General features: G+C 58.8%; 1 protein-coding gene across 3 annotated transcripts; it reads left to right on the top strand.

Moving 5' to 3' along the window:
• The first annotated feature begins 822 nt into the window (after window positions 1-822).
• Window positions 823-14,554, top strand: OAS2 (2'-5'-oligoadenylate synthetase 2). 3 transcript variants are annotated; one of them, XM_079149532.1, is made up of 10 exons: window positions 823-1,546; window positions 3,218-3,488; window positions 6,232-6,410; window positions 7,483-7,718; window positions 8,060-8,201; window positions 10,044-10,154; window positions 11,309-11,591; window positions 12,300-12,487; window positions 13,320-13,558; window positions 14,357-14,554. In XM_079149532.1, exons 1-10 carry the CDS (start codon window positions 1,370-1,372, stop codon window positions 14,523-14,525), a joined length of 1,995 nt encoding a protein of 664 aa, XP_079005658.1. In that variant the 5' UTR covers window positions 823-1,369; the 3' UTR covers window positions 14,526-14,554. The 3 variants fall into 3 exon arrangements, with proteins under 3 accessions (XP_079005658.1, XP_079005659.1, XP_079005657.1); XM_079149531.1 differs by having other exon boundaries at window positions 919-1,546; window positions 9,981-10,154; XM_079149533.1 differs by lacking the exon at window positions 10,044-10,154 and having other exon boundaries at window positions 825-1,546.
• Window positions 14,555-14,849: the final 295 nt, after the last annotated feature.

Genomic DNA, 14,849 nt, shown 5'->3' with positions numbered 1-14,849 from the left:
GGATTGGGCACCAAGGGGTCTCACCCCATACAAAGCCCCCATTCCTGTCCCCATGGGCTTCCCCAGAATTCATCCTGGACATATGGCAACCAAATAAAAGGTGTGTTCTCCCAGTTTGGGGGAAATGGCATAAACAATAGTGATTCTACAGTTGGCAAAATGTTGACCTAAGAATGTGTTCACCGTGCGTGTGGTAAGAGTTGATAGCATCGTGTCGCTTAAAATTCTGACTTGGATCATTGTTCTGTGTTCACGTCACAAAATGACCTTTTTTTAGGGATAGATGTTGAAGCGTTTCAGGGAGAAGGATCCTAATGTCTGCAACGTGCTTTCCAGTGGCTCGGCGATAACAGCACTCAGCAGAGACAAGTACCCAGGGCCCAAGGGAGTCTGATGTTCTGGGTGAAAAATCTGAAGGGTTCTTTGTATTCATCTTGCATATTTTCTTGGCATTTCAAATTATTTTTAAATAAAACTTTTTTTGAAAAAAGGAAGAATAAAGCCTGGGCTTTGGAATCAGATGATGATGGAGTTGGAACCTCTCCAGCCAACTTGCTACTGTGTGACCTTGAGAAAATGACTTTACCTCTCTGAGCCTCCTGCTCAGTGTGCCTTTCTCTCAGCATTGCAGCAAAAGATGGATAAGGGCAGGGGAGGCCCTGCACGGGCTGTGGCCTTAGTCAGAGGACAGTAGATGTCACAGCTCCAGCCTGAAGGCAGTCTGCCGACAGAACCCTTTCTTCCCTAGGAAGCTCGGTCGTCTTCTATAAAGGCCTTCAACTGATTGGATGAGGCCCACCACATTACATTTGGTGGTTGGTCTCCTAACCCGAGTCCACTGATTTAAATGTGCATCTCATCTTTAAAATACCTTCACAAAAAAGATCCAGAACAAGCCTGACCACACGTCTGGTTATCTTGGCCAGGTTGATGCGAAAAATCGATCATCCCGACAGGGAAGGGCCCTGTTCCCCTGTGCCCTGGGGACTGTCGCCTCCTGGGCGAATCGCTTCCAGGCAGAGGCAGCCCCGGCCGGATCCTCTGAGTTTCGTTTTCTCCGTTCTGTGCAAAGAAGCGGCGCTGTCCCCTCTGTCCCACCCACGGCGGGTCCTTCCTGCTTCTCCCGCTCTGAGCGGCCAGGGGTCCCGTAAGGCTCCGGCTGAGCCGGGAGAAAGGCGCCACCGCGCTCCCCCTCCGCAGGGGGAATCGAGGACGGGGCGGGGGTCGGGGCCCGTCGTGGCGCCGAGTTTCGGTTCCGCGGGCGGCGCGGCCTCCGGGGCGGAGCCGCCGGCCTCGCTCTCCATTTCCGGGCGGACGCGCAGGGCTGGGCTGGTCTCCGCGCCCACCACCCGGCGGCCGGCAGCGAGCCATGGGCAACTGGGAGTCGCAGGTGTCCTCCGTGCCCGCCGGGCAGCTGGGCAGCTTCGTCCAGAGCCACCTGAGGCCCCCCGAGGACTGCCAGCGGCGCGTGGCGCAGACCCTGGCGGCCGTGCGCGCCGCGCTGCTGGAGGGCGACAGCTTCCCGGTGGTGCGCGGCGTGGCCACGGTGAGTGCGGCGGGGAGGCCGCGCAGCCCGCCCGGCCTCCGCCTCGGGGTCTTAGGCTCGGGCTGCGCGGCCCGCACGTCAGTGCGTTGACTCCCACGTTCTGGTTCTCTGGGCCCATTTTACAGAGGATCGACTGAGGCTGGAGGGACTCAGTGAAACGACCCCAGGGTTCTCACCAGCAAGGGCCGGAAGGGTGGGTCTGTCCGTTAGAAACGTTTGGGACCCTGGGCACAAAGCCCAGGACTGGGGCTGGAGGCCCTGGACCTGTGGGGTGGACAGCACTAGGAACGTTCCAGGGCACTGACTAGGGGGTCCTGCTCCCCCAACCCACTGCATCCGTCAGTGCGTCCCTGCCCTAATCGAGGCTGGCTAACTTTCTTTCTTCTGGGGATCGCAGGGTGGTAACCAGGCACTGACCCCCCAACCCCACCCCGTCTTAACCACTGAGCCACACCCCCGCCCTTTTTATTCTTTTTATTTTGAGACAGGGTGTCGTTAAGTTGCTTAGGGCCTAAGTTGCTGAGATTGGCCTCAAACTTGTGATCCTCCTGCCTCAGCCTCCCCGGTCTCTAGGATTACAGGTGTGCACCGTGCACCCACCTAGGCTGGCTGACTTCCTAAAGAAAAGAGGTTTATTTATCTCCCAGTTTGGAAGATTTGAAGTCCAGGGGGCAGGGCGCAGGGTCTGCCCAGGGCCCCAGGGCCCATAACTATGGCAGGAGACCAAGTGAGCAGAGGGACCAGGCTCAAAACGGAGGCCAGAGAGTGACCGGCCCCAGGCACGTTCGCGGGCACGCCCCTGCCTGGCTAAGGACCTCTGAGGCTGCTTCCTAGGGGTCCCACCCCTGCCCACTTCTCCCGCGGAGTGAGAAAGCTGGACACGGGAGTCCTTGGACCCTGAACCGACGTGGCAGCTGGGATTCCAGCCCGGGGGTGCCTGCTTGGCCACGAGTGTTTTTCCTCACTAAAAACAGAAAGAGAAAGAGGAGGGCGGGATCCAAGTGTGCAGCATGGCTGGCTGCCAGGCGCACCCCTGCAGATGGACCATCAGCCACCAGGAGCCCTGGTCCCTATCCAGCCAGTGCCCCCAACCCCAGGCGGCCACTCTCCTGACTTCCAACAGTTCACATCAGTTTTATCTGTTTTTTGACTTTATATAAATGTTAGGCGATCTGCCATCCCCAGTCTGGCCAAAATCGAGATTTTTTTTTTTTTTTCCCTGGGATATGGGATTTTTAAAGTAAAGATTTACCCAGGACTTGCTTGGTGCCTCTTTGTAAATGACGCCCTGCACTGTGGGCGCTTTAGTGTGCAGCTTCTTCCACCTGTCACATCTACGAAATATATATCATTACATGCAGCTGTTCGTCTTTTTCATTGTTATATAGTATTCCACTGTCTAAATACGCCATATTTGTCTCTCTTTTTTTTAAATGCGGTTCTGGGCATCGACGCTGGGCTCACACGAGCTGGCTAATGCTCTACCCCTGAGCTTCACCCCAGCCCCACATCTGCCCATCTTCTTGCCAATGGCCCTTTGAGTGGCCTCCGGTTTCGAGCGCTTGCTGCTCAGTGTTAAGACCAAGGTGACATCTTTGGCTTTCACTCACACTGGAGTCCCCGGTGAGCCCCAGAGTCCAGGGTCTCAGCCTTCTGCTTCGTGGCCGGCAGGGTGGATCCTACGGTCGGGGCACCGTCTTGAAAGGCCGCTCGGACGGCACCCTCGTCCTCTTCCTCGACCACCTGGCACGATTCCAGGATCAGAAGACGATCCAAAAGGAGCTGCTCACGATCATCGAGGGGCAGCTGAAGGCCCGACTGTGCGCCCGCGGGCTGACCGAGGGGTGCGAGATCCTGGCCGTGGGAGGCGGGCTGGCCATCGAGGTGCTGGCCGGGCCGCAGACCGTGTCCTTCGAGGTGCTGCTGGCCTTCAACGCTCTGGGTGAGTGAGTGCTCCCGGAGGCGCTCGGTCCTCCCGCCTGGCGTGGGGGAGCACCTGCCTCCGGAGGGAAGGGCCAGGCTGACCCCCGCTCCTCGCTGGCGGGGCGGAGGGCGTGTCCTAGACTCCGAAGCGGGTCTCAGGCTCCTTGTGCGCCTGCGCCCCGGGCCCCGGAAGCCCGGGCTCTGGTTCTGCAGGGCTGAGGACCCGCCCTCCTCCCCGGCTCTGCGGCTCCCTGGCCTCCCCCACCTGCCTCCTACCTGCATGGCCACCTCCCCTCCCACCGCTGCCTCGGGTGGCGCCGTGTGGCCGTGGCCCCAGGTCTCCCTGCTCTCCCACGCTCCCCAGCTGATTGGTCTGTCCGTCTGTCCGCGCGCACTTGTGATGCTGTCACCCCCCGGAGCCTTTGCCTTGGGGCAGAAGCAGACCCCTCGCCGTCCGCCTCCTCCTTTTTGGCGACGCCAGCTGGTCATCTGCACCCTCGGGCTCCCGCCTCCCGCCCAGACCCCCTCCGCGGGCTCCCCAGCCCCGGACGCCTTCTCAGCCGTGAGCACGTCACGATGGCAGCGTCACTTGGTGCCCCCCTGCTACCAGTGTCCGTGGGGACAGGCACCTGGCGCTCTTCCCGGGCTCCCGCACCTACTCGCCATCAGTAATAGGTGTTCGGTGGGCGGGAGGAATGGATGGAGGCGGGCTGCGGGTGGAGGATGGGCGGCCATCACCCGGTGGGTGGGTGTGTGGAGCACTGGATGGATGGACAGGGGCGGGTGAGTAGACAGGGGGAGGGACACGAGATAGATGGGCGGCAAGAAAATGGAAGAAAATGGACGGGCATGTTAGGAGGGAGGGATGATGGATGGATGATGGAGGGAGGGAGGGATGGTGGACAATGGATGGGTGGATGGAGGGAGGGATGGTGGATGGACCGAAGATTGGCGGGCGGACGAGTCGGCGTCATCCGTCCGTCTCAAGCACATGCGCACATGAATGCTGGAACAGAAATTCAACCTCTCCTTGAACCAGTGGGGAACAAGACCGTCTCCGGGGCCACAGGGCCGGGTGCAGGCAGGACTGGAATAAAAACCCAGGGCTTCTAAGCCCCGGCCAGGGTCCTTCCATCACCCGCAGCTCTAAGGAGTTTCGGGGTTCCGGGTGATTCCCACCACCTCTGACGAGCTGGGGATGTGCACACATCCCGAGGACTCGCCCTCACAGAAAGGCGGGCTGCCAGACAGAAGTGCACCCGTTTGAGGCGGGCAGCCCTGACCATGTCCTGGTCCCACCAGCTCCTGTGTCCACCAACTGTAAGATCAGATGAGAGACGGCAGCTTGCAGGGCTGTTAGGATGCCAAGGGTTGTGAGCATGCGCCCGCCTGGACTCCAGGTAGAGGGACTGACTCCCCAGGAGTCCCGGGCGCTCCCCTCTCCTTCCCTGCGCCAGCGCGCCCTCTGCTGGGTGCACCAGTCCTGCCAGGAAGGAGCGGGAAGAAAGGAACACCTCACATGTGGTGCCCAGAAGCCACCACCAGATGGCGGTAGAGCTGCACATTCCAAATGGAGGTTCCTGGTTCTAGGCGGAGGGCTAGAGTGTTTTCCTTTGTGGGGTTGAGGATTGAATCCAAGTCCGTGTGCAGGCCAAGCAGATGCTTTTACCTCTGAGTTACACCCCCAGCCCAGATCTCTTTTCTAGAAGGAAGCAATAAAGCTTGTCTTCCGAATTCACTAATCGCTTTCTTTACTAATTAGGAGTCTCCCTAACCTGGCCTCCTTTTACTTCCAGGTTCTGCTGTCTTCCTGCAACTCTGCATCTCTTCCCACTGCTGCTGCCAATGCCACCTCTCGCTAGGGCCTTCCACCCAAAAGCCACAACTGTGCTCTTTCACCCACCCATCACCCATTTGCCCACCCATCCATCCTCCATCCATCCATCCATCCTCCATCCATCCACCTATCCACCCATCCACCCACCTATCACCCACCCATCACCCATCCACCCATCATCTGCCCATCCACCCATCCTTCCATCTATCCATCCATCCACTATCACCCATCCATCACCCATCCATCCATCCATCACCCATCCATCTATCCACCCATCCATCACCCATCCATCCATCCATCACCCATCCATCTATCCACCCATCCATCACCCATCCATCCACCCACCCATCCATCACCCATCCATCCATCCATCACCCATCTATCACCCATCCATCCACCCACCCATCCATCACCCATCCACCCACCACCCACCCGCCCTCCATTCACTTGACTTGCCAGCACTCCTGTGTCCTCATCTGTAACTGAGCTGAGGAACTGGCATTCACCAAGTAAGAGTGGCGAGGTTGCCCTAAGGGTCTGAACTGCACCTGGGGGCCAACCCTCAGCGACCATCACCGTGGGGGCGGGCGGAGCACGTTTTGTCCAAACTCCTTGCACGCCCAGGCCAGCGTCGTGCCTGGGAGTAGTGCCTGTCCGCTGGGCGTATAAAGGAGCAGGCACCTGTGTTCCCCTGGTCGTTGACCCAGACGTGTTCATACGTCCCTTCTCATGGCTTCCCGGCCTCTCTAATCAGTCCTGCTGATGGTCTTCAGAGTCCCTTGACTACTGGGAGGGCAAACTGCCTTCCGTGGCCGCCTGCGCGTAAGCGCACCAGGCTTGGTGGAGATCGGCAACGGGCGTTTCTCCCCGCCGCCGGCCCTGGCCGAGGACCCGCTTCTCTGAGCCCGTTTTCTCTCCACACCAGGCTTCGGTGAGAATCCCAGCCCCTGGGTCTACAGAGATCTCAAAAGATCCATGGATGAGACGGCAGCCTGCCCCGGGGAGTTCGCGGTCTGCTTCACGGAGCTCCAGGAGAGCTTCTTCGGCGAGTTCCCCAGAAAGCTGAAGGACCTGGTGCTCCTGATGAAGTGCTGGTTCCAGCAGGTGAGTTTCCGCTGGGCAGATGGCGACGGTTCCTTCCTCGTGGTTGAGGCGATGTTCAGCCAGTCGAGTTCAACAGCTCGCTGCCGGTTTTTACATCCTCGTCAGCAACCCCGATCGAAACGGGGAGCATTCCTGCACCTCAAGCGCCCCCTTGAGACCACCTTGGTCCGTGACCAAGACCCCATTCCGACCTCTGTCACCACCAGTCAGTTCTGCTGATTTTTAAACCATGTAAACGCCGTCTCACTGGACAGTTTGCGTCCTGAATCGGCCACATAGTCGTGTGTGGCAGAAATGTTTCTTTGTTTCATAATATTCTATTGTGTGGAAAGACCACAGTGCATCTTTTCTTTTCTTCCTTTTTTTTTTTTTTTTTTTGATACCAGGGATTGAACTCAGGGGCACTTGACCACTGAGCCACCTCCCCAGCCCTACTTTGCATTTTATTTAGAGACAGGGTCTCACTGAGTTGCTTAGTGCCTCGCTAAGCAAGGCACTGTTGCTGAGGCTGGCTCTCAACTCGCCGTCCTCCTGCCTCAGCCTCCGGAGCCGCTGGGATGACAGGCGTGGCCACCGCCCCCAGCTCTATTTCTATTGCTGATGGATATTTGGGTCATTTCCAAATTGGAGTCATTGTGAATCAGGTGACTCTGGACACTCTTCTGCGTGCCTTTTGTGAATCTAAGGGCTCGTTCCTCTTGGGAGGTACACAGCAGTGCCAGGGGTCTGCGTGTGTGTGCGCCTGTGTGTTCACACAGCCGCACGTGTGTGTGTGTGTGTGTGTTTAGCTACACGCGTGGAATCCCTATGAAGTGCATATGGGGAACTTTTATTTTTAACGTCATCCCTGCCAAATGGTTTTCCAAAACAGCTTCTCCAAGCTTTACTTCCAGGAGTACAGATGGCGTCTCTGTCGCCGACGCCCCTGCCCAGCCTGGTGCTGGGGTGCCTTCAGCGGCAGGCCTTCTGGCGGGGGCAGGGACCCCCTCGAGCCCTCTGAGTCCTTGATTTCGGACCCCGCACAGGAGGAACTGGGCCTCCACTTCAGCCCTGCCCTCGTCTCCTCCTGCAGTGCCAGAAAAGATGGGGGGCTCCCGCCTCCCGTCCCCCGTACGCCCTGGAGCTCCTGGCGGCCTACGCCTGGGAGCAGGGCTGCGGCGCCCCGGACTTCGACCTGGCCCAGGGCCTCAGGGCTGTCTTGCGGCTGATCCTGCAGCAGCACCAACTGTGCGTCTACTGGACGGTCAACTACGACTTCGAAGACGAGGCGGTCAGGAGCGTCCTCCTGCACCAGCTCGGATCCCAGAGGTAGCGGACTGCGCGGCCGCCCGCCGTCCCCCCCGCAGGCCGAGCGAGGCAGCAGGGAGGCTGGGGGGGCTCTGGCCGGCGCTCTTCAGGTCCCCAACCCTGGCCAGGCTTCGTCCTGGAACAAACGCCGCAGCCCTGCCCGAGAGGACCAGGGCAGCACGGCAGGTGGAGGGAGAGGACACGGCGTCCTCCTGTCAGTGGACCCTCCCCGCAGGCCCAGGCCACCGGCCCACAGGGGCCAGCTGGCCTAGCCGCTCGGGGGACCCACAGGAACCGAAGCTGGGTGGCCAGCTGCCCGGGGACGGCTCTGCTGACGGGTTCTCCTGCCCCGGGATCCGCAGGCCGGTGGTCCTGGACCCGGTGGACCCCACCAACGACGTGAGCGGACACATCCCCTGGCCGCGTCTGAAAGAGGAGGCTGAGCTCTGGCTGTCTTCTCCCAAGCTGGGCGGCGAGGCCCCGGGGCACTCATGGAATGTTCTGGTGAGAGTGCTTTCCGCCTGCCGCTTGGTCCAGGCTGCAGGGCAGGCGGCCCCAGCTTGCCTCCCCGTGGCCACCGTGACCAAGGCCCACAGACCGGTGGCTCAAAACAACAGAGACTCATTCTCTCCCGGCCTCCGAGGTCACTAGCCTCCCCTGGCCTGTGGCAGCCTCTGGTCCCACTGCCTCCAGGGTCCCCCGTCCTGCTCCCTGTGTCTCCGTGTCCTCTCCCCCTGTGCGTCTGTCTGTCCAGCTGTCTCTCTTCTCCTAAGAACAGCAGTTGCGTTGGATTAGGACCCACCCTGTTGACCTCGTCTTAACTTGACCATGTCTGTAAAGAAAGGGCGAAGGTCAGGAGCGGCAGGTCAGAACCCCGACAGCTGGTAGGGGGACACTCCCAGGGGCTCCCTTTCCCACACAATGACTGCGATGTGTGAATGGGAACGAAGAGACCACAGGAAAGAGATTTCAGTTCATTTCTCCGTGAGTGGAATCAGCAGGGGTGACAGAGACGTGGCGCTGAGCCCAGGAGAAGGGGCAGGCCTCCTGCAGGGGCAGAGGTAGGGGGACTGTCCAGGAGCCGGCGCCTGGGGCAGCTCCGGCCCCCAGCTCCTGAATCCCCTCGGCAGCTTTTTAAAAAACTATTTCTCCCAACATTTTAATCTGAAAAGCTTTCAAACACAGAATGGTCGCGGCCACGGCTCAGTGGGTCTCTCGGTGCCCGGCCACAGCTGCATAGCTGTGACCACCAGCCGGTGCCGCTGGGCGCATACGTTTTTATCTCTAAATCTAGTCCATGGCTAGTTCACAGCCAGTATTCCCAGCACGTCCTCTAGAACGTTCTTTTCTGCCCAGAGCACCGGTTGCTTTGGTTCTCGTGTCTCCCCTGTGCCATATTGGGCTCCTGCTTGGGTCATGTGTGCCCCTGCTCTTCCTCTGGCCTGTGTCCAGACTGGGGACCCCCCTCAGCCGCTGGAGACAAGCCAGGAGCCCAGGTCTGAGGCCTGGAGGGCCCACACACGCCCTGCACTTCCCTGTTGGTCCTCCAGGGGGCGCCACCCCAGCAACCCTGAGGTGCCCTTGCAACATTTGTGGGCAACCAAGCTGTTGCCGGGGGAGCCCTTGGGGGCTGGCCCCTCTGGCCTGTGCCCAGCAGCCGGAGGGCAGGATCTCTCAGAAGCAGACGTGTCGCCTCTTGGTGCTGCTGTGTGTTTGCTTAGTGCCCCAGACGCGGAGGCTTAAAGCAGCTCGGATTTATTCTCTTACAGTTCTGGAGATAAGCAGCCCCGAGTCGCCCTCTCTGTGCCGGAATGGAGGCGGCGGCAGGCTCTGGGGAGGATGTGTTTCTCTGGCTTCTCAAGCTCCTTGAGGCTGTCTCACGTTTCTTGGCTCATGGCTCCTTCCTCCACCTCCAAAGCCGAGGCCTGGCCTCTCCAGGCCCTGTCTCTGCTTCTGGGGCCACTCCACCTTCCTCGGCTCTAATCTTTCTCCTCCCTCATGACCTCGGGATTCACTCTGCCAGCGGGCGAGGGGTCATCTCCCACCTCCAAGTCCTCAGACCCCGTCAGGAGAGGGACCCAGGTCTCCCCGAGGTGGTAACGAGAGGAACTGGGAGAGCGTTCACTCTGGGGGGACTTGGGGCCCACCCTGGCTCTCAGGTTTGTTCTCGGGGTGAATCCATGTGAGGGTCCAGGACAGGGCAGGTGCTGGCTGAGGACAGGAGGGACGGGTTGGGCAGGCGGGGAGCCTGCCCGGGGAGGCTAAGCCTGCGTCCCCTCCCAGCCAGCCCCGCTCTTCATGACCCCCGGCCACCTTCTGGACAAGTTCATCAAGGACTTTCTCCAGCCCAGCAAAGGTTTCCAGGATCAGCTTGGCAGTGCGGTTGACGACATCTGCACGTTCCTTAAAAATGACTGCTTCCAACACACGGCCACCCAGGTCCAGAGGGTCGTCCAGGTGAGCACAGGCCCTGCTCTCCACGTTTGCGGGGGCTGGGGAGAGGAGTGAGGCTGGGCATCACTACGGCTTTTGAGGACTTAACCTGCATCAGAAATTTGAGACGTAGGGAGCTGGGCGCTCAGGTGACCAGGCTGCTGGTCTCCGGTGAGGGCCGTTGACGGACTCACCGTCATCGGTGGTGTGTTTCACTGTTTCCTAGGGTTGCTGGCCATCCTTGGTGCTCTTGGGATTGTAGGTCCATTGGTCCCATCTCTGCCCGTCTTCAGATCCCCTCTCCTTTATGTGTCTTCTTCCTTTCTCTTCCGAGGACACTTTCCATTGGGCTTAGAATTCAGAATGCTCTCATCTCAAGATCTTTAATTTAATTACATCTGCAAAGACTCTCTTCCCAGATAAGGTCATGTATAAGTCAACTCTCCAATACTGTAACAAAGTGCCTGAGATAAATCAACTGAAAAAGAGAAATGGTTTGCATTTATTCATAGTGTCAGAGGTTTCGGTCTGTGATCGATTAGCCCCATTACCTGTGGTGAGACAGAACACATGGTGAACCAAGCCACTCAACTCACATCTGGGAATCCAAATAGAGAGTGATGGGAAGGGGCTCCATTTCCATAATTCCCCCTGAGGAAATGCCCCAGTGACCTAAGACTCCCAGGAGCCCACCTCTCAGATTCCTACAGAAATCGAATGGAGGAGGAGAAGGAGATGAAGAAGTTAAACCTGTGTAGCAGAGACCTAAGTGCCCCCAGAGCCTGGAATACACACCGTCTGGCCCTTCACGGAGTGTTCACTGGCCCCTGCGCCTTAGTCATGAGCATTCACCCCGGGTTCCCCAAACTGCAGGAGGAAACGGGCCCATCAGAGAACAAATGAGAACTCGCAATGTAGCGGCTGCACGGAGTTTAAGTTCTCTGAGGAAAGTCAGTGAAAGCTAGCAGTTCTTCAGGAAGTGGGTGATCTAGCTGCTGGTGTGTCCAGGTGGGACCGTGGCCACTCGCTTTGTAAAACCTCACACTCTGCTCTGGACTCGGCCCTCGCTGGACCCTCAGGTGGAAACTGCCCCCGGCAACCTCAGAAATTAGCCCCAAGTGGTGCCAGCCGTGGTGGCGAGGGTCTCGAGGGACAGGAAAGCCCCCTTTCTTCCCTAGGGGGGATCAGCCGCCAAAGGCACGGCCCTGAAGAACGGCTCCGACGCGGACCTCATTCTGTTCCCCAGCACGATCCGGAGCTACGCCTCCCAGAGGGACGAGCGGTGCAGGATCATCCGGGAGATCCGAAAGCAGCTGGAGGCCTGGCAGCAGGAGAAAAAGTTTGAAGTGACCTTCAAGATTTCCAAATGGAAGGTCCCCAGGGTGCTGAGCTTCTCTCTGAAATCCAAAAACGTCAACGAAAGTGTGGACTTCAATGTGCTGCCTGCCTTTGACGCACTAGGTGAGTCCCCAGAGCCCAGCTCTGGAGGAGGAAGATTCCAGGTGCTGGAAGTGACCGTGGCCCGGGGTGGGGGGGGACCGCAGGTACAGAAGCACAGTACAGAACAGGGATCAGCAAACTTTCTTTTCTTTTATAAAAGGCAAGATAGCGATTATTTATAGTTTTGAGGACTATGCGATATCTCCCTCCACTCAGCTCTGCCATCATAACGTGAAAACAGCCATATGCAATATATCAACAGTGTAGCATGGTTCCAATAAAACTTTATTTACAAACACAAACAGGGGGCCAGGGACTGGCCCCAGGGACTGAGGTTTGTGGACTCCAGACCTGCACTGTTCTAAAGGTCATTCTGCAATAATGATAATGTTCTCTGTGTTCTGAGTCTACCGAGAGCTTGAAACGTGGCTAATGCAGCCGAGGAACTTAGTTTTTATTTTCTCTTAATTAACGCAGATGCGAATTGCCACAGCAGCTAGTGCCTCAGTTTTGACAGCGCAGGTCTGTGGGGACAAAACCACTGATGGAAACCACCTAATCTTTAAAAACACCTCATTACTCTGAAGATGCTGCCTGTGTCTTCGACATCAGCGAATCAAATGCTCTAGTACAGTCCAGCATCATTTCCCAGAATTGGATCATCAAAAAAACGTTTTAAGATCTTTTATTTACTGTACTTTTTAAGACATGTCAATCTCTGTCCCCCAGGTCAACTGCCTTCCGGCTCCAGGCCCAGACCCGAGGTCTACGCGGAACTCATCGATCTGTACAGCTCCTCGGACCTCCCGGGGGGCGAGTTTTCTGCCAGCTTCACGGAGCTGCAGCGCGACTTCATCCACTCCCGGCCCGCCAAGCTGAAGGGCCTGATCCGCCTGGTGAAGCACTGGTACGCGCAGGTACACCGGCCCCGCCCAGGCTTGGGGCTGACTGTCACCAGTGAGATGTGACCAGGAAGCCGGCACCCGCCCGTTCTCTGCCGCTGGCCACTCTAGAGGACCAGCCTGTGGCTTGACCTGAGCATCTCTGCAGCGTTCCTGTCACTAATGTGACTTATTGGGGTGAGGCATGCAGGTCCCCCTGCCGTCCAGGCTGCTGCACGTGGCCTACGCGGCTCTCACTTTAGCCAGAGAATTCAGTGGAAGCCCAAGCCCCCAGAGGACGGGAGTCGGGGTTCCCAAGCCCGCGGGCTGCCTGGTGCCAGGGTGCAGACCCCGCCTCCCGAAGGCAGTGGGAGCTGCAGGGGAGACTGGCCGCGCTGCCCCTCTTGGTCGATCCCGCTGTCCTGCACACAAGGTCGTTTCTGGGGGTCTTCACGGAGGCAGACGTCGGACACCACACCAGCCCCTCCTGGGAACCGCCCCTCTCCTGTCGTGGCCCCCGCAGCCCGAAATCAGGCACCGAGCTCTGTGGTTTTTGTCCCAGCCCATCAGCGGTGGCCTGGTGTGCCTGCTCAGAGGGCTGGGGCTCTGGTGTGACCTTGAGCAGGGTCCCCCCCACCCCCGTCTTCATCTGAAACGGAGAGCTCGCACCTGCTCTGCAGAGCCCTGGGTAGGGTGAGCCATGACACCCCAGCCATCATTAGCGCTCAGTGGGGTTCTGGCGGGCTGGGCTGTGTGGCTGTCCCAGGAGCCCGCGCTGCTGGCTCAGCCCTGCAACCCTGCCCAGTGTCCCCGAGCTCCTGGGGCGCCTGTCCTCACCAAGGCCATCTGATGTCCTACCCTCCCTCAGTGTGAAAGGAAGATGACCTCAAAGGGCTCCCTGCCCCCCAAGTACGCCCTGGAGCTGCTCACCGTCTACGCCTGGGAGCAGGGCAGCGGGGCGGAGAGCTTCGGCACCGCCCAGGGCTTCCGGACCGTCCTGGAGCTGGTCACAAAATACCAGCAGCTCTGCATCTTTTGGACTGTCAATTACGACTTCGAAGATGAGGCGATGCGGGCCTTCCTCCTGACCCAGATCCAGAAACCCAGGTGCCCGCCTGTAGCGACCTAATCCCCCCCAACCCTCAGCAGGAAGCCGCTCAGGCCGAAGTCCCAGGGGGCCAAGGGAGGAGCTGCCCGGGAGGAGGAGGGACAGGCTCTTATCCAGGTGGGCTTGTCGGCAGGTCTAAGAGAGGGCGGTGTTGGGAGCGCGTCCCTGAGAATCCACACCAGCACCCACAGGTCGACGTGTTGCTAGTGGCTTGGGTTAGATCAGGCTTCATCTAGAATAAGCCTCAGAGCGTCAGAATCGTCGGGGAACCTCAGTACGTGTCCTCAGCAGCAGGCACAGCAATGACAGAGGCCGAAGGGACAGCAGGAGAAAATCCAGAACAGAGAGGACACTGGAAGCCCGGTGGGCCGGGGGAGGGTTCCACTGACAGAGCTACCCGGCTTTCTGCATAGAGTGACAGCTTTCAGAACATTTTCTGGCCAGTCCTATGGGCTTGTGCCTGTAACCCCTGCACTCCAGAGGCTGAGGCAGGAGGATTCCAAGTTCAAAGCCAGCCTCAGCAGCGTGGGGAGCCCCTAAGCAACTGAGTGAGACCCTGTCTCTAAATAAAATCGAGAAAGGGCTGGGGATGTGGTTAAGCGTCCCTGGGTTCAATCCCTGGTACAAACAAATAAATTGCTGAAGGTAGGACCTGGCCTCCAATTGTGGAGCCACCAATTTAGGAAGAAATTCTCTAATTCCTCCCGGGGGCTTTTTGTTTTGTTGTTGTTTTATTTCTGCATTTTGTCTTTTGACCCTGGGGATTAACCAGCTTCTACCTTCTAACCCTCCTCTAGGCCTGTGATCTTGGACCCAGCGGAACCCACGGGCGACGTAGGTGGTGGGAACCGTTGGTGCTGGCATTTTCTGGCAAAAGAAGCCAAACAGTGGCTGTCCTCGCCATGCTTCAGAGATGGGACGGGCAACCCTGTGCAGCCGTGGAAAGTGCCAGCCAGGGTGATCTGACGCACGTGTCTGCAGACAGCCCGCAACAGCCGCCCCCTCGGAGGACTTCCCGTGGGGGCGACAGCAGACACCTGCCCTCATCCCTCCCCCGTCCTACCCCTGCCGCCAGCGGCCACCGGGTCAGGGACCGCTCGGCAGTGCCCTCCCAGCGCGTTTTCTCAACTCCTGTGCTGCCGACTTTCGGGCCCGGGTGCCTTTGTGCTGGGTGGAGGGGTCGCGCCAGGAGACTGGTCTCCACCCAGGAAGTGCCAGAAGCGCCTACCTCCCCAGCCAAAAATGTCTCCAGACTTGTCACACGTCCCCTCAGGGGACGCTCGCTCTGGC

The sequence above is a fragment of the Sciurus vulgaris genome, assembly GCF_902686455.1.
Source record: "Sciurus vulgaris genome assembly, chromosome: 8".
Classification (NCBI taxonomy): Eukaryota; Metazoa; Chordata; class Mammalia; order Rodentia; family Sciuridae; genus Sciurus; species Sciurus vulgaris.
The sequence above is the reverse complement of the archived record's forward strand: the minus strand, read 5'-3'. Positions and strand labels throughout refer to the sequence as shown.

Bases quoted from the DNA above. Each gene is read 5' to 3' on its own strand.
- OAS2 (XM_079149531.1), top strand. From the start codon at position 1,370: ATGGGCAACTGGGAGTCGCAGGTGTCCTCCGTGCCCGCCGGGCAGCTG. The intron at 6,411-7,482 runs GTGAGTTTCCGC...CTCCTCCTGCAG, and splicing joins TGAAGTGCTGGTTCCAGCAG to TGCCAGAAAAGATGGGGGGC. The intron at 12,488-13,319 runs GTACACCGGCCC...ACCCTCCCTCAG, and splicing joins TGAAGCACTGGTACGCGCAG to TGTGAAAGGAAGATGACCTC.